The sequence below is a fragment of the Echiichthys vipera genome, assembly GCF_963691815.1.
Source record: "Echiichthys vipera genome assembly, chromosome: 9".
NCBI classification, from domain to species: domain Eukaryota; kingdom Metazoa; phylum Chordata; class Actinopteri; order Perciformes; family Trachinidae; genus Echiichthys; species Echiichthys vipera.
The window spans coordinates 26,303,897-26,322,458 of NC_139834.1; the positions used below are offsets into that span (position 1 = coordinate 26,303,897).

The window sequence follows — 18,562 nt, forward strand, 5'->3', positions numbered from 1 at the left end:
AAGAAAGCATTCAAAACTATTTTATTGCCTGCCTGCTGGAAAGATGCCAGACAAATTGGAGAAAATGCGCTAATTCCTGTTTGTGTAGACGGGTTTTTAGTATGGAGGCAAAACAAAAACAACTACATGTGTCTGCTGCTCTTAAAGCTGTGTCTGTATGAATGCACATGTATTCAGACACACAGTCTTTTCTTACTGTGGCACTGGCATCAACGGATGTTTTCCTTGCAGAGTGTAACCGCAGTGTTGTCCCGTGTTGTAGGGTTTCTGGAAAGAAGTCCACCAAAAGGACCAAGTCTATCAACGGGCCCCTCTATGTGTTCAGAGGCCGAATCAACACTGAGGTGATGGAGGTGGAAAATGTGGAAGATGGAACAGGTTTGTGTTTGCCCTGCAGCATTACCTTTGGAGACTGTCTATATGTCCATTCATGCAACTCTCTCTGGGCATTTCTCATGAGTCTTTGCTCAAGCTCTCGATTTCTTTACTTCGATATCCTATGTATGAAAAATTACATTGTGCATCAACAGCAATAATTACTACTTTCAATTTGCCCACAGTGTTCTGTTTTAATTTCACATTTTAGTTCATGAAACTGGCCCATTTAGAAACTGGTGTTTGGATATGAATCAGGTACTTGTTGACAGTTTGGGTGGAGTATCAAACTTGCACCTACTTTCAAACAGGATGTAGCTCGCAGCCCCATGTACCACCTTTTGATGTCAGCTATTCAGCAATGGCTTGAGGTGTTGATACAAATCTGAAGTGCAAAAGCAGCCCCGAGCTGGGTGATACACTCAACTCTCGTATCAGGTTGAGATATTGTGCCAAAGACTCTTCTGCGGGCTTGTTGTGATACGGTCGTCACAGGGCCTATTTTTGCTGTTGTGGTTTCTTTGCGAGGCACAGCGCTGGGCTTGGTAGAAACACTTCGTCTTCCTCTCTCTCTCTCAAACATGCTTCCTCTTTTTTATACAGAATATTTTGCAAGCTCACATGACCTTTTTTTCTGCATGATGGCTGCTGGCTGTCACATTTATGCTGCTGAAGGGGAAACCACAAAGAAAAACACGTCTTATTCGCAGAACTCCGGGGTCACACTTTGAAAATGCGCACAGGTTATCTGATTCAAGTGTATAAGATATGAAATGTGGGAGTACCTGGGGTAATCTGCTGAAAGCTTGAATGGGAACATGGAGTTTTTTTTTATTACAAATGATAATAACGGTAAAACATTATATGCTACTATCTTAAAAGGCACAGTTCCCATTTTTAAATGTATTTAGTATTTTTTATATATTTGTCAGTGTATTACAGACAGTAGATGAAGCTTGGCACACCCCCAGTGTGAAGGACAGGTTCATAAGCTATGCCATGAAATGCTGTGGATGGGGGCCGCAGTTAAACTAATCTTAAACACACTAAAAAAATAAATATCAGTTCAAGTTTAAGCTACATTTCTAATGTTTTTACTGCGTTACCGTGCCTATCAGACAGCCCTGTGTTAGTTTAGGTTGGGGGAACTAAAGCCATCCTATGCTCTTGTCAAAGCCAACACACTCCATTGACAAAAACAATCATTTTACTACGCTTGTTGGTCAGTCTTTGGTGTTTAAAGTTTAGAAACTAACAAAGAAACTAACTCAAAAAGGGAACTTTCCCTTCGACAAAGCTGACTCAAATCGCAACCTGTTCAATTAATGTTTTGTGAGCTGAGTGGGAAATTGTTCGCCTTTATACGCATTAAAAATATCCAAGTTTCACTGACTCCCACACCTCTCTGTCTTGATAAATGCCACCTTGTCAGAACTCACCACATACTTACACAAAATTTTACGAGAATCCATCTTTTCCATCCCCGTGGCTAAAAAGAGACTCAACATAATGCCGTATGTATCCCAACCTAGTTCCCTGCTCTCCCAGATCAGCAGTAGCTGCTCCCTGTGGGGCCTGAAGTATCACATCTATTTATATGACCTTTAAGTGTGAGACTAATGCACCCCATTACCAGTGGACATTCATTATTCAGTAGCTGCTCACCTGCAGCTAAATGGATAGTAAAATTAGAAAGGGGTACGAGTGGAGCAGAGATTCTGTTGAGTCAGTGGGAAAGATGGTCTTTTACTGCTCTCACAGTGCATCATGTTTATCTTTTTAATTGGCTTGTAAATCATTGCTAGAGTAGTAAATCCTATTTACAGACAACTTTAAAGTTAACTTATAAAACATCTTTACAAGTGTTATTAGATTACACTCATTATTACTTCATTTACTCACCACTGAGGTCAGTGTTGACATTGTGTGGATGTCTGTGGTTTTTGTCTCATTGTCTCAAAATGAAATCACTAATACAGAACATGAGAACAAGAGGAGAAAGAAAAACAAGCTGGACAGAAAGCTTTGAACCGGAGAACAATAATTTACAGTAGCAAATTGTATTTTTGAGATGATTTGTTTTAAGTGTAACCCTAAAAGCCATTCCAATATAAGCCTGCTTTATTGAAAAAAATGATGTCCAGCCCTGCTCTATAATAAGGTATTTTAATATAATTAGTGATGACCGCTCCTATTTTAAAAATGAATGACCTGGTTACTTTTTTGCCTTGCAGCGGACTATCACAGCAACAACTACACGGTCACTAACGGCTGGAAGATCCACAACACTGCTAAAAACAAGTGGTTTGTCTGCATGGCCAAACACGCAGAGGACAAGCAAAAGTGGCTGGATGCCATTTTGAGGGAACGGGAGCAGAGAGAATGTGAGTAACAGTGTTTTCAAAGGCAATTTATGGCACTTCAGGTTTATGGGTCAGAGAGTGCAAAACCAGAAATGATTCTGTTTTTAAACCAGAGTTCCCCTCATGGAAAATTCTGTGTTTTTGTAATCTTGCTTAGAATGACGACCATGTTTTATAAGAGCAATAACAGGTGCTATTTATTTATTTCACTTTCCACAGGATGGTTGAATTGCAGGACTCTTAATGTTAACTGTGTCAGTGTATAGAAGTGCCTCATTCTCCTCTCCACCCTCTGCTTTATTTGCTCCTCTTTCTATTTGCCCGACAGTACACGTTGGTGTCACCTAAGAGTCACAAACAGTAATGACTCTGGATGTGCGTATGACCTGGATGCAGTGTTTGTGTCCTACAGTTATGTCCCACCTTGAACAAGCTGCCTGCCTTTGTCTATTTTGGTAAATAGAGGCTTAGGAGACATGACGTCCACAGTTGGCCTGGTTGACCTGTGCACTAAGCACAGGCTGCCAGCTACACCAGTCCACTTCTTCACGTTCAAAAGATCGATACAGTTGAGGCATTTGACTAATCAAAGTCCTCAGTGTGCAGTGACTTGATGGGTCACATGCCTCATTCACAAACAACAAATGTTCTAAAAACAGCATCTCGGTCAAATGCTTGAAATAGACTGAATTTGCTTGTCAAAGAAAGTAAAAAACTCAATCACGTCATACACATGCACTGGAATTAATCTGGATCTATTTTTACTAGACTAAAACTGTTTGTGTCTTGCATACACTTAAAGGGACAGTTCCAATTTTTTGAATTGTAGTTGTATGAGGTACGTATCCATAGTCAGTGTATTACCCACAGTAGATGGCGGTCACCATGCCTCCAGTTTGGAGAAGCAGACAGGAGTACCAAGAGAAAAGCAAAGCACTGTACTGCTGTGGACAGGAGCAGCAGCTAAATATATTTTAGACACCTAATAAAAGCGGTTCAATTAAAGTTTATGCACAAGAAAATAAAGTAAGAGTAAAATATCTGAACCGTCCCTTTAGGAGACAGTTGTATCAATTTCAACAGTTTGTTTTGCAGCCATATAATGAATGGACATAGACTTAGCTGTGGTTTAGTGTGCTGAAACTCAAAAGTGTATTTAGTCTCACTCATAAAAGTAAGCTTCATTCATTGATGGTAAAAAATAAGCCCTACACAGCACCGCATCCACTGATCTGAGATTAGCAATGCAAACTGATATTCTTGTTGCTCCTTCGGACTTCCCTCCTTTGCCTTAAAATGTGTTCCCACCTGTTCAGCATCGGCCATCTGTCTTTGTTATGTTGTGTGCATTAGACGGTGTGAAAGGCTTTAACCAGATTTTGGGCGGCACACAACAGGTCACCTGATAGCATTGATGGCTAAAACTCTAAATTGGATCCCTGAAGCTATTCGAACATGATTTGGCTGAAAATGACTGAATGCTCAAGGCTTTAGCTGCACATGCACGTTAGCAAGAGTACAACATAAACAACATAAACATTTGCATTTTCGTGGTTCAGTCTGTCATTTTACATGAACTGAGCATCCGCAGCGGAGTTGGATGTCATCAGCATCTGATCCTGCGATGAAAGGGTTTCAGAGTAGGAATAAGTACGTAAGAGTGTGCTGCAGCCCGGGTGTTTGGTTTCAACCCGGCGGAAATCGACCTGAGGCTAACAGATGCCAGATCAGTCACAGTGCCCAATTTCCCCACACTCTCCCTTTCTATTACCTATTCTACAGTATCCTCTGCTCTCAGCCTGCTTACCTTTCTTTCAACCTCTTCACTACAGTCTAGACAGCCACATGATAAAATTTTACTGCAATAAATCCAATTTTTTTCCCACTTCTCCCGCTTCACGCTTCTCCTGCCACGCCTCGTTTAATGTGACCTTTTCCATGTATCACTGTTGTCCTTCCCTGTGTTGGACATTGTTGGCTCTTGTGAACCCTCCTAAAAGACTTTCATTGTTCATCAACTGCCAGCTGGAGGTGTTCTGTCCTATCACTGTTTTCATGGCAGTTTAGGGGAAATGCGTGGGTCAGATAATGGGATAGGGTATTAGCTCGTGCCAGTGAGAGCAGGAAGACGAGGAGCAGCACAAGACAAACTCTGACAGCTGGAACAGAAGCTGAGGGGCCTCTGCTGTGCTGGACAGGCCCCGTCTGTTGTTCAATGACACTCATTGTTTAAGTCTACTCCAGCTGCTGTCAAATGTAATATAACTCCACCTCCATCACACACAGCCAGTGCAGAACCCCAAAGACTCTATGGGAAAATTGGAATCAAGAGTAGCCGTGTAACTTTTGACATTGTTTGTCTCACCCCTCTCTCTCCCCTTCAGTCGGCCAGACTTCCGCCATAACACTTCTACCTTCAAGTGTCAAGCGTAGTGTCAGAAAAGATTAAGAACCCCGGCACCCCAAGCCGACCTCAAAGGGATAGTGACAAAGTATTCAAATGCCTGCCATGGCAGCACATTTCCTCATGTCTTTTGTTCGAATTTGCAGATGAAGTCACTTCAAAGGCTGCAGCCAAATGCCAGCTGACCGTCAGCATGCACATATGTTCTGCTGCTGCATGAGAGGAAATGATTAGCAGCAGTTTATATTTGTAGTCCAAAAATCTAAAGGACGACAAAGTGACCTGCCATGTTGAAGCCAAAAAGATGAGGAGAAGCAACACTAAATGATTTAATTCAATGAACAATTCACTGGCACAATAGTTACGAACATGTTTAGACAGGATCTGGAACTCTGGTGTAAACGCCTGTTCTCCTGTTCGTTTTTAATGGGGGTAGTGGGTTTAAGCTGTGCGGGTGGAGGCTGCAGGGGAAGCCAGAAATAATTTAAACAGTTTCAACTTTTGGAGAAACGCAACCCAACTGCACAAGTCTGTTTTGAGGTGATGAGAGAGTAACGTTACATTAAACACCCCTGCCTCTACCGCTAGCACAATACAGAGGCTGATAACAACTTCAGGACAAGACCATTTAATAAAATGATGAGGGTAAAAACCGAAGCGAAAGCACTTACCCACAGTTTTCGGGGAGTTTGTGTAACAGCTGACCTACAACAAGCTCCAGTACATAGCTCTGTCTTGTGTCTAGATCATAAAAATGATCTGACAGAAAACAGTAATTGTGAAATAAAAAGTCTACTTGTGCTACATTGGACGGGTTAAAGAACACAAGAAGACATCACACAAATGGGCAAGGTGACACTCCCACACACAGCGGATCGCTGGTGCTCCTGATCGCATCCGAACGCGCCCTAACAACGGCCGATTGTCAACATGCGTGTGCCAGGGCCCTAAGAGAAAGTAAGGCGGATGATAAATGACAAGGATCCCAAGTTAGATATGTTTCTAGATGTCACAAATATATGCTCTCTGTCAAACGATCAGTATATGTCATCATCGCGTTCAGCAGCTTGATATGTCTCTCAGTAGAGTTAAGCAGCTTAGGGAGCCGCAGTGCAGCAGAGTCGAGCTGCCCGAGTCAGAAAGTCTCACAGTGCACTTCAGAAGTTCATCAAACCCCACAAGGAGGTTAAGCAGCTCAAACTGTGTTTTTTTCTTTACTGGGGCGGTGGGCCTTACAATGGGCCCTCACATGTTCGGCTTTACAATAGAGGAATAATCGTTCACAAACACAAGATCAAGATCATACTGCCCTCCTGAACTTTACTTGTCTAGGGGAGATTAACATCTGGGGTTGTTTCAGAACGTTGTTGCTCTGTTCCTGGCTTCAATCCATCTGTACAATACCAGAACACAAACGGACCGTCCAGGCAAAGGCCTGCTTGTCACAGCACCATGACAGCCTTTGCCTTTGACACATGTAGAAAGCAGTGAGAAAAAAGTTCATATTTGCATGCAGTAATGAGTCTGCTGTGTTTTTCTTGCCATTGTGAAATACTCACAGAAAAGTGTCTCCTCATTTTGCTTCAGAGGCTCATTCGTCTTGGTTCTGACATGTTTCCCCCTTTTGTTTGTAGGTCTCAAACTGGGAATGGAGCGGGATGCCTATGTAATGATTGCAGAGAAGGGAGAGAAGCTCTACCACATGATGATGACAAAGAGCCGGCACCTGATTAAGGATCGACGCAGGAAGCTCAGCATTGTGCCCAAGTGCTTCATGGGAAAGTGAGTTTCTTTGCTTCCTCAGTGCCCTGTTTCTTCAGGTTCCAAGAATGTGACTGCAATGCTCTGCTGTTCACAAGGGGATCCTTACAAAACGCTGTTACGTAAGATCAGCAGGCTTTCAAAAGAGCTGGTATCCAGTCTCCCCGAGTCCTGGCAAGAGGCCTGAACTGTTTTATCCCTACATCCTGATTGTCAGTAATGAGCCCCCCCTCATAGTCTCCTCTCACGGTTCATAGAAAGGGCCAAGTTTCTCCCCACACACTCATACTGCATCATCGAGCGTATACTCAAACACCCAGACTTTCATTAGCAAAGGACCTTCAACTGAGGCTCTGCAACAAGCCACACCCCTTTCTGTCCCCCTTGATGTTTCAGTACAGTGAATAGACAAAAGACAGACAAATGAGATACTTGCTCAAGTTTCCCTCACGCAAGCTAGTGTGAGATCCCGAGCAGCAATTAAAGTTTATTCCAGCAAACAAAAAACTAAAACTAGGATAAGATTACGTCGGTGACTTATGACTTGTCTTGTAAAAAGAGAAACTAGGGAGCCACCATTAATGTCTGCGACACTGCCAATAGTACAAATCATTAAATGCACCGCCCATCTTTTAAGAGGTAGACAAGAAGACTGCATCGACTACTATCAGATCAGCCACTGCCAAGAAGCGAATGTAATGGGTTCCTCAAAAATGTAATGGTGTTTCTGGAAGACATGCTCAGTCTATGTGGCGGCATATGAAGTTCTTGTCTGAGTGTTTTCCTCTCTCTGTCAGGAATTACAATCTGCCATAATGTGTGTGTCGGCAGCATTAAGCACTCCTTTTCAGAGTGTACTGTATTAAGAACAGTGCATTATCAGTATCCTCATACTGTAGATCCACATCCAATAGTTGGCCAGTGCCACTGTTCAGTGCCAGAGCAGTGGCTGTCGAGTTCTAATTCTAATGTTTGCCAACATGGACGTTTCGTTTCGCTCAATCCCTCCATTGTGTAATCCATGTGGTATAAGTATAGCTTGTCTCACTGTTTTCACTTCCTATCATCTCCCACTTTCCTCACTTTATCACTCAGTCATTTCCTGGCGATGAGTGCAACCTGCATTAGCTCTGCATTTGTCTCTCTGATGAAATTAGCAGCAGCTATAGTTTGAGTGCTTATTGCATTAAAAAGACATGCCGACTGCCTGTTTGATAGCACCCTGTTTGTCTTGATAGCATCGTTCCGTCATCTGTCTGCTATCCACATTGAAAAATGATTGTAATTAACACACTCTACATTTTCTTATTGCTACTTTCTGAACGTGCCAGTGCTTGCCTAGCATTTGTGGGGATTTAAAATTATGTGTTGTAATTTTCCTTTTTGTGCTAAACGGAGAGCTAACAGGAAATAGTATTCCATGTCCCTGCTCCGTTTCTGGGTTAGCGTCTGTTCCACTAGCTTCTGGTGCATTACTCTACTGTCATGAGTACATAGATCATAGAATATAATAACATGCCCTCGGCTGTGTAACTTGGTAAATGTACAATTATTATTGTTACAAATTGTTTTGTACCCTGGTGTTTTGCCCTGTTAAAGGGTTAGTTGTAAGTTATTAATTCTTGTTACAAGTGTTAAAAGTTGTAACTTTTAGTAAGAAGGGTATACAGTTAATAAGGCCCCCCTCTCAACACACTCACAGCTTGCCCCGACTGTAGCGCCACCTGTAGCCCCGACTGTTTGCTACGAAGAGCGCTACAGTCGCATAGCAAACAATATTATATACTTGGCTGCCTGTTGAAGAGTAACAGAAATTGTTTCAGCTATGCCACAGTATGGCAGTGTATGAAATCACAAGCAGCCCTCCTAATGTTGCTAAACTTCCCAGATGCACAAATTTCACTTACACGCACAAGGTCAACCAATCAGCAGCAGATATTCCCACAAATCCGTTATCCTTATCCCACACACGCACACACACACACACACACAGATGCACGACACACTATTCCTGCTCATCATATTAATTTCCATAACAGCTCTGTGTCCAAAATTAACCTGACTCTTACATAACACACACGCACACATGCACACACCATCCCTTCTCATTCAGTTCTCTGTCAATGTCAATTAACAGCCACCGACGTTGTGATGAACATACAGAGAGACAATAAACACACACATATAATAGTGATGCAGGCATGAAAACACACAATGCAACACAATCAACACAATGTTCCTGTTGTACGTCAAGCAGAGAGAAAAAAAACAGTGAGAGGTAGCCCAATGTGTCCACAGTTCATGATCATACACAGCAATTATACGCTTGCGGGTCGACTTTATTTGCGCGTACACCCGCACAGCTTGTTTATGGTCATTGACGCGTGCTAAGAAATCATACATATACTAATGCATCCGTTACATGACCGCCTGAACGAGAATCCTCACACAAGCACAGATTTCTCACACACATGCTTCGAAACTGTTCCCATGCCGGAGTGGAATGAACACACACTCGCACACATACTAGCTCTCTCCGATTCACTTTTCATCATTATCCGGGGAAGTGATTTCACTCAGCGGCCTGAAAGACGAAGAAGGGGAGAATGTAATTTTCTCCTTCAAACATTTGTTCAGCGCACACTGGGTGTGAAAAGAAGGGAGCAGAGCTAAAGTGCTTAAATTCGGATGGTTAATGCATGTACAGTATCACAGCCTTGGGGATATTTGAAGCAAAAGAGAAACTTAAAAGAAAGTTTTCCATGAATATGTATCGCACTGTCTGTTTGTGGTCCGAGTAGTTCATTAAAATGTAAGGCATACATGTAAACCAGGGGTGTCAAACTCATTTTAATTCATCAGGCACATACAGGCCAAATTGATCTCAATTGGGCCGGACGAGTAGCCTGGGAACCAGACAAATCTGCCGAGCACATGCCTTTAGCTGCCTTCACATACAGACAGAACATTAGATTTGACATTTATTTAGGCAGTCGATCAAATATGAACCAAGATTTTATTACTGTGTTGCCTATTTTGCACCTAAAATGTTTCAGAAACACATTTTAGTGTACCGTTAAAACGTCATTTTTTTCCTGCTTGAAAACAGCCCCAACTTGCACTGTCGTTTTGTTCCTGTGACTGGCTGTAGGTTTATCCAATTGCGTCTAGAGGCATTTTGGTCTGCACCATTGATAACCACTAAACCACCAACACATCTGTCCCTTTCTTTTAGTGCCATAGGGCGCGAGTAGATTCTGAAAATGTCTACAATTAATGAACAATTTTTCACAACACAGATGATGAAAAGCCTGATATCTCTGAAGAAAAATAAGTATTGTAAAAAGTATTTGGACAATATGTCTCAGTTTCCAACTGTATTCTGGTCAGGATGGAAAAGGAAACAACTCTGATAGTGGTGCAGAATATTCCTTGAATACTGAAAAGGTGTGGTGATCACACCAAACACACTAGTTTCCTGTTTACCTCTGGAGAAATAGGAACTGGTCCATTTTTTTGTGGGGGGATCCGACACTTTGTTTCCAGTATGCTACTGTTATTAGGACAGCATGGTTAGATAAATAAGGATATATCGAGCAACTGGAACCAATGACTTCTCTGCAAATTTCACACATTACAAAGTCATCCACTAGGCCGGAGTGGACCCGCTGGACCGGTTCTGGCCTGAGGGCCATATGTTTGACACCCTCACATGTATCATTGAACTATTAGGTAGAGTCTTCCAGCTACCCACACTATACACTATATTCAGCAGTCCGAGCCATGGTCAGTAATGTGTGACAGCAGCGTTTGTCATACAAACAAAGCATTGGGTTAAAACTCATAAGTCAGTCATCACTTGCACTCTTACTCTTAAGTTGGTTCTTACAGTTAATACTTGAAGAAATTCTTCCTCTGTTTTGGTTTAGGCAACAGAATCCAACCCAAACTACCGGTAATAAAAAACAGCTAAGCTCTGTGCATTCACTCAGTTTATTTTGGCGCTGGAGGGAAACTGGAGCACAAATACTGTTGAGTCTTAAATGCCTTGGCTGGCAGTGCTGCTGCCTGTTAAAGCAGCAACCTGAACTTCACATTATACTGTATTTCCTCGCTGATGGACTCTGGCACGTTCGTGTAGACTTTGACAACTTACTAAAGATTGAATCCATAATGACCTCTGCACATATGCGAAGAAGTCGCTCTGGCTAACCAAAATACCAAGCTGTTTACAACTAAAGACTGAGCAGTAGGGAAATCCCCCACTGGAGTGGATATAGCTACAGTATATCTATATATGGTAATAGTGTAATAGATAAAGTTATAGATGAGACTTATACATTAGGTTGAACAAAACATTTCACTTTGTTTCTTCCCCTTTTTATTTAAAAGTTTGATGCTCTACATTTTGTGTTTTAAGAGCTTATCCCAAGCGAAGCGTTGCATGTTTTATGAGTGTGGTATGGTCTAAGTATTCAGCAGAGGCCATGAGCATGATAGGCTTCATGAATGAGCGTCAAAGAAAACAGGGCTACTTTCAAAAAAATTCCAACTTCATGGAAAGAAAAAAAAACATAGCGGCACACGCACTGTGTGTGTCTGTCAGGTGATTTCTGTAAAATTCCATGCACAAGCAGCACCACAGCATGGAGCCTGCTCAGTGTTCAAAAACAAAACTGTGAACAGATTACCCCTTAAATTAACCAGGCGTCATCACACGCTTCTTTGTGTTTGTGTTCTCAGTGAGTTCGTGTCGTGGCTGATAGAGAGTGGAGAGATCAGTAAGCCTGACGAAGGGGTCAACCTGGGACAAGCCTTGCTGGAAAATGGCATCATTCACCATGGTGAGACGAAAGAAAATCTGTTGTTAAATGTCACCTTCTGTTCATTTTCTTATCCTTTTTAAACACATCTCAATGCTTTTTGCAGCTCCTCTCGTCGTCCCCTTTTTCTATTGTTTTCAACTTTGTTTAGTCATCTTGTCCTCAGTTTTAAGTTTGGTTTAGCGCCTCTCTTTTTCTCTGATTCACATTTCTCTTTCTGTAATAAATCACTGATTTATGTTATGAATTTGTCCCCTACTTCCTATTGATCACCATGCTCAAAAAGGCATTGTCTGGTAACAACTCTGGAAACGTGTCTCACATGATTGCCCCATCCCTGATTTTGTTTCAAGTGTGACATTCACAGGTCCACCAAGCTGAATTATGCATTGAGAAGTGACAGGCAAACACTCACATACAAACAGCCATGCATAATGTATAAATGCAGTTGTCCAGAGTGTTGCTGAAGTGGTTCTCGTGTGTATATATATATATAAGTGCAAACCACTGTCACCATTTTTACACACCACCCTCTTGGGGAAATTTGCTGAGACCCAACCTTCACATTCCTTAATACCTAAGGAAAATCCCCTAAATTCCGCCCTCACAGTAACGTACGACCACAGAGGGGTACAGTGATGACATGCAGGTCTCTGTGGGATAGCAGCGAGGCTTTGTGGTCAAACCGTAGAGGCTCAGGCCCTGCAGGAAAAGTGTAGGTGTCACCAGTTAGGCAGTGAAAAGAAATCAGTCAGAGAGAGGTAGTGTGACAGATTGAAGCATCTGTCTATCCCTCCTCAGTTGTGCACTTGTAAAGAGACATGTAAGAGAGACAGTCGACCGCATGCATTTTACAGTGCATCATGTAAACTTCCATCCAATCAGCTGTACACGTTTGAGCCACGAGGCACACCAGTTCATGTGGGTGCAATTTTTCCTCTCCTATCTCCTATGCTCCTGTAATAATCCACATTTGACACTTGACAATGGCTGATTGTGTGGATGCCTTTGGTTTTTACGAGGACATTTTAAGTCTAGACTGAAGAACAAGCAGCTTGTTTGAGCCCATGCCAACTTGTTGTGGTGGAACCAAACTGCTTCTGTTTGGCAGATTTCACTCTGAGCTCCTCCAGCAGGCATCTGTTTATGTATGTATTAGTCATTTTCCATTTTCTGTGTTGGATTGATTCTAGATAAAATGTCTGTGAGGATCGAGATTTTATGGGAATTGGCAGCTGTCTGCTATGTAAAGTATTTGAATCTCATGGCTTACCCAACGCAGACGGAATTTACAACGGCAGTGTTTACCACAAACTCCTGTATTTACCCCAAAACACTGCACAATAAATGCGTAAAAACATTAAGAACAGAATACATTGAAAGCGTCTGCGTAGGTGGACTCAATACAAATAGGCTTCAAGCTAAAAGATAGTAATTCAAATTAATAATGCATTGGCGTGTGTATGTTCAGAAATCCTACTGGCTGAACCATATGCCACTCTCAACTAAGTACTAAGCTCTACTGACACATCTGTGGCTTACCAGCGCTGGTTTCAGCCAAACACTGGCTATATCTCTTGAGCTGCTGGTGTCTAAATACTTATGAGCATTATAGACATGGGGGAGCAACACGTGTATGTGCCTATCCAGGCAAAATACTCAGTTGTGAGACACACAAAAAAAATACTTAACTGCAAGGCACAAACGAGGGAAATAATTGATTTATTTCTCTTTATTAAAGGAAACGTTTTAAGCTACAGTTATTTTTGCTCGACATTATGGACATGTCAGCTATTTACATGTGATAATAAGTAGAAGCTGATGTTCATGTCAGTCTTTGTTAAGAAACGCACGGTCTGATGGGTTGTGAACCCAGCTGATGTGACATTTTCTACTTCTGGTAATATTTCAGTGTCGGACAAGCACCAGTTCAAGAATGAGCAGGTGTTGTACCGGTTCCGCTATGACGATGGCACCTACAAGGCCCGCAGTGAGATGGAGGACATCATGTCGAAGGTAAATGATAATCTGCTTCTGGATATGCTTGTTGGTCTTTGGAAGGAAATGTAAAAACAAAAGATGAGGAATATAAGACAGTAAACGTTAGTCTGACCTGTAAATACGTGTCACATTTACAGTAAATTAGAAGCTTTCAAAATCTCATGCACCATCTCATATTGAGTTACATCACTATACAAATTAATTTATTGTAGATAACTAAAAATATTGTTTTAAGTAGAATAATTACATCAACATCATTGACTGCACCTTTGCCAAAAATTGCCAAATTTTCTATCGGCATTACAAAGTATCCTAAATATCAGATTTTTAAACGCAATTGTTCATCAAATCAACAGCTTATGCAAATGTTCATACACTGGAGGTTCTGATCTAATCCCTGCCTATAGAAAACTCAATCGGAATCTAAATCCCCATCAAAAGAGACATAAAGATCGGTTATGTTGGCCTACTTCTGTTCTCAGAGCCCATTCAGAGACGGTTTTGAAACCTCTATCCTGAAACGATAGCCTTGGGGCGACTTCTTTTCACAGCCAACACAGTTAAAACTCTTGTCCTGAGGCCATGCTTGTACTTGTTTACCTAAGGTGTGTATTTTCTATGACTCAGCTGCTCTGTTTTTCCTCTCCTTTAGGGTGTCAGGCTGTACTGCCGCCTTCACAGCCTCCACACGCCTGTCATCAAGTAAGTACCTGCCCTTCTCTCCTTTCTCTTCCTCCTCCTCCTCCTCCTCCTCCTGCTCTGCCCCTTTCACCCCATATGATAATGTTCCTGCTCTCCAGGTGCATGAATGCATATTCATGAAGGGTTCACATTGGGCCCATGTCACCCTTTCTGTAATGACCGAACTAACAGGAGCACTGGCAGGACTAAGCCCTCAAACCTCCCTTTCTTCTACAGCCTGGACTCCCAGCCAGGCTTGAGCTGCTGTAGTTTTACAGTATGTGTGCAAGATCCAGTTCAGGTAGAGGATGCCAGGTTTTCATCACTGGAGGTTTATATGAATTAGTCTCTTAAATGATTAAAGAAAGCCAGGTATATGAGCATTTGTCTCTTAATCTTTACAGTGTTTTATGGGTAAGCTGTTGAGTCCAAATGATGACTGGGGCATGTTTTAACATCATAAACTCTCTCCCTCTTTCCCTCACTTTCTTACACACGCAGCACACCTACTCAGAAACTCTACAGTATATATATATAAACACATGTAAACTCACTCCACGCTCTGAATGTTATGCATCCTATAATATAAACAAATGCAGTTCTCCAATACTCCTTGAAGGTTTATGTCACATTTCCACATTAAAATGTCTAAAAGCGACCAGACCTATGTTATATATTTAGTTGAGTTGTGTATTTACATTATCCAAGATTTTTTCAACAATGTTCAAACAAGAGAAAAGTGTCATTTGATCCAAGGTAACGCTCTGTTACAACCTCTTGCATTCAGCATTGTATTTGTTTGCCAGAAGCTTAATTAACTGACCTTTTATCCAGTTTTACGATACACTTTTTAGATCTCGGTGGTTTTTAACTCTATATTTGAACCGGATGACGGTTTTTAGTCATAGGACATCTGTATCTTAAGTTATCATAGAAACTAACTGAGCAGCTCAGCTCACAGCCCCTCCACCAATGAGCCGGTCAGCGTCAGAGAAACACTGATTTTTAATGTCAAAAACTATTATTCAGTGTTTTTACCTGTTTTAATCAGCGGGTCCGTCCGGTCCAGACCTCTGTGATACGATCCTCCTGAAAGGTAAACTCTGAAGGAATTCTAAACAGGAGAAGCCGACTGTAATGAAGACAAGAACTCCCATGATCCCACGCTGCTTCATCACATCACCAAACTGCACGTTTTGTTATTGTTTCGATTGAGAGACCTCTAGAGGCAGAACATTACACATTTGCCTTTCATTTTATACTTCTTGACCCGAGACCTAAACCTATATCTTAAATTAGGGATAACTTGATTTAAAGAAATCATTTTGTAACCCTGAAGCTGAAGTGAAATGATCCCGTGATTGATTCACTTTACAAAAACGTTTTCAATCTGAAGTTCGTAGAGTCAGAATAGACGTCGAAATTTATACAGAACAACAGAAAACGCACACCGTCTTCCTCTGACAGCCCCTCAAACACACACACAAACATTTTCCCTGCTGCAGCCCCTCCCTTCATACTCTTCCCCCTTCACCCCTCTATCTCTCCCGACATCACTCTCCTATTTATTGAAGTGCCAGCGGTTGCCATCGGTGCAAACAAAGAGCTTTTGGTTCAGGGACAAATCCTATTAACTTACAAAGGCAATCCCTCTACCTGCCAGACAGATGTGATATAATATAGCCTTGCTTTTTTTAATCCATCACTAAATTGGCATTGTAAGTTATAACTATTAATTATGAGGTTTGAGTGATGGATGTATTGCATTATATGAATCACAAATACTTATTAACTATGCCTCTGTTTTATTAAACTTTGTTGAGTGACAAAGTGCTTATATATATATAAATATAACATAAATCTTGGGAATGTCACAGATGTCATATTCAGTAGAGGATGAGGCCCTCCCTGATACAGACAATCATTGATCAGCAGATGAGGCCTGGAAGCAGCTCACTTTTCATGTTGTTTGAATGCATTGTCTGCAGTATCAATCAGTGCACTGGTATTTGAATCTGTCTTTGGTTCTGAATGTGGCAGTTTATGATATGGGTGGTCCAGACACACCCGATGTCTCACTCGCAACATTGAGATGTTAAAGCAAATATACCGCTTATTCGGCACACTGCGATACACCCGTCAAGTCACACAACCGACCACACATCCTCCAAGCATTTCCTGTTTGACACGTTAAAATGTTGAGCATTCAGTTCAGTGCCCAGTGGGTGCTCGCGTAATGTCACAAAAGCGCAAAGAATCAGAAAATCAAAGAACTAAAGTTGTTGTTGTTCTGACAGGATTTAGAAAACTGCAGAACAAACTGTCTGCAACACGTGTACAACATGTAGTACTTTACCTGCAATGCCCTCATGGCAATAACAGAAACATACTATAGGTATATAATTTACACTTTTTGTGACTTTTTCTAACCCCTCCAGGAAATGCTCTCTCTGTTCCTCTAAATGCAATTCAAACATAAAACACAGTGTTGGGTGTTGATGCTGTTAACCCCAAGGAGGTTTTGTTATCTGTTAAACACTTGTTTCATGTGAAGCCGCAGACTGTGAACTGTGTTTTATCCCATGCCACCTGCACTGTACTGTGAGAACACATTTTCTGAATACATTTATGCTCTTTTAGGGACAGAGACTACCATCTGAAAACCTTCAAATCTGTGGTGCCTGCTGGCAAACTGGTTGACTGGCTACTCTTGCAGGTAAACTCAGTCTCTGTTAGACTTCTCATTTCATGCTGTAACCGATTGTACTGCTTGAAGATATGCTTCAGCAGTAGTTTGCTTTTGCTGAATTGTGCTTTTGACTATTTTGCAGTCATTTCAATGCAAATTAAAGGGTGCCACACAACAAATCATATTAATATATATTCATATTACACAAGAAAGATGGGTGACAAGAATGCAACACAACAGAAAGACAGCCCTGTTTATGGTTCTAACCACTTTATGTTTACTTTTGATTACAATGGGGCGACTGTGGTTTAGTGGTGAGTGGGTCGTCCTCCATTCGGAATATTGGTGGTTTGATCCCTGCCTCCCCCAGTCCACATGTCGAAGTGTCCTTGGGCAAGACACTGAACCCTGAATTGCTCCCCGTGCTGCGCATGGGTGTGTAAATGTGGTGTGATTGGTTACATTAGATTAGATGGTATGTAGATGTCCACTGCCATCAGTCTGAATGTCTGTGTGAATGGGTGAATGTGACAAACACTGTAGTAGTCAGAAGACTAGAAAGGCGCTATATAAGTCCATTTACCATTTCATTTATGTATCACATATAATACAATATAACCCAGAGTGTATATTGGGGGGAAAAAATCAAATTTAATAGGTAGTTGTTAAGCTGAAAATGAAATTATTTAAATGTCCCTGGCAAAAATTGTTATTTTAAACATGGGTATCAGCCCAGAATCTCACAATCATTGCATCCCTACAAATCAGACTTATTTGCAAAATATGTTGTGGATATTTGTTACCATTCAGTGAGATTTAAGGACATGTAGAATCAGTCTCCCACTCTCTCATTGTCTTTATTACAAACATATTTATTCACCCGTGCATGTTCACAAATCACCATCCTCACTCCATCAACACACGGATGACTGTGTGTGAAGGTACAGGCGTTGTAGCTGACTGACTGTGTGCGTCATTGATTTGGTTTCCCAGGGAGACTGCTCGACCCGAGAGGACGCTGTGACGCTGGGCGTTGGGCTCTGCAACAATGGCTTCATGCACCACGGTCAGTTGGATTCTCTATCACACCCACACACATACATGACGGATGGGCAAATACAAACTAACTGACTGGGATTTTGTTTTTTACTTCAGTTCAGTTTGATCACACAGCAGATAAAAGGAGCTTAGCGATACTTTGAAATGACACATGCATGCTGTCGTGTCTTCTGTCTGTTTCTAATTATTTACAGTTCCTCTCTTTTCTGTGCTGCTTGTTTACTTCTTTATGCATTTTGCCCTTCTTTACCCCCTCAGTCCCTCTCTCCACCCATTTAATATTAGCCTCTCCTCTGTCATGTCCACATGGGCATCATAAATTTGCATACCTGGTCCAGCCAAGTCTCTGTAACCTCATTGACCACATTGTAGTGGAGCGGCTTTGGTTAAATCCCTGCATGTTGAG

General features: G+C 41.7%; 1 protein-coding gene across 1 annotated transcript in view; it reads left to right on the plus strand.

The window, feature by feature from the left end:
* The window catches only part of prex1 (phosphatidylinositol-3,4,5-trisphosphate-dependent Rac exchange factor 1), a 91,018-nt gene that overhangs the window by 38,419 nt on the left and 34,037 nt on the right, over positions 1-18,562 (plus strand). The window contains exons 8-15 of the mRNA XM_083920125.1: positions 263-378; positions 2,610-2,759; positions 6,777-6,924; positions 11,647-11,747; positions 13,639-13,742; positions 14,380-14,429; positions 17,049-17,124; positions 18,091-18,163. Of these exons, the coding sequence (XP_083776251.1) occupies positions 263-378; positions 2,610-2,759; positions 6,777-6,924; positions 11,647-11,747; positions 13,639-13,742; positions 14,380-14,429; positions 17,049-17,124; positions 18,091-18,163 (818 nt within the window). The remainder of the gene's footprint in view (positions 1-262; positions 379-2,609; positions 2,760-6,776; positions 6,925-11,646; positions 11,748-13,638; positions 13,743-14,379; positions 14,430-17,048; positions 17,125-18,090; positions 18,164-18,562) is intronic.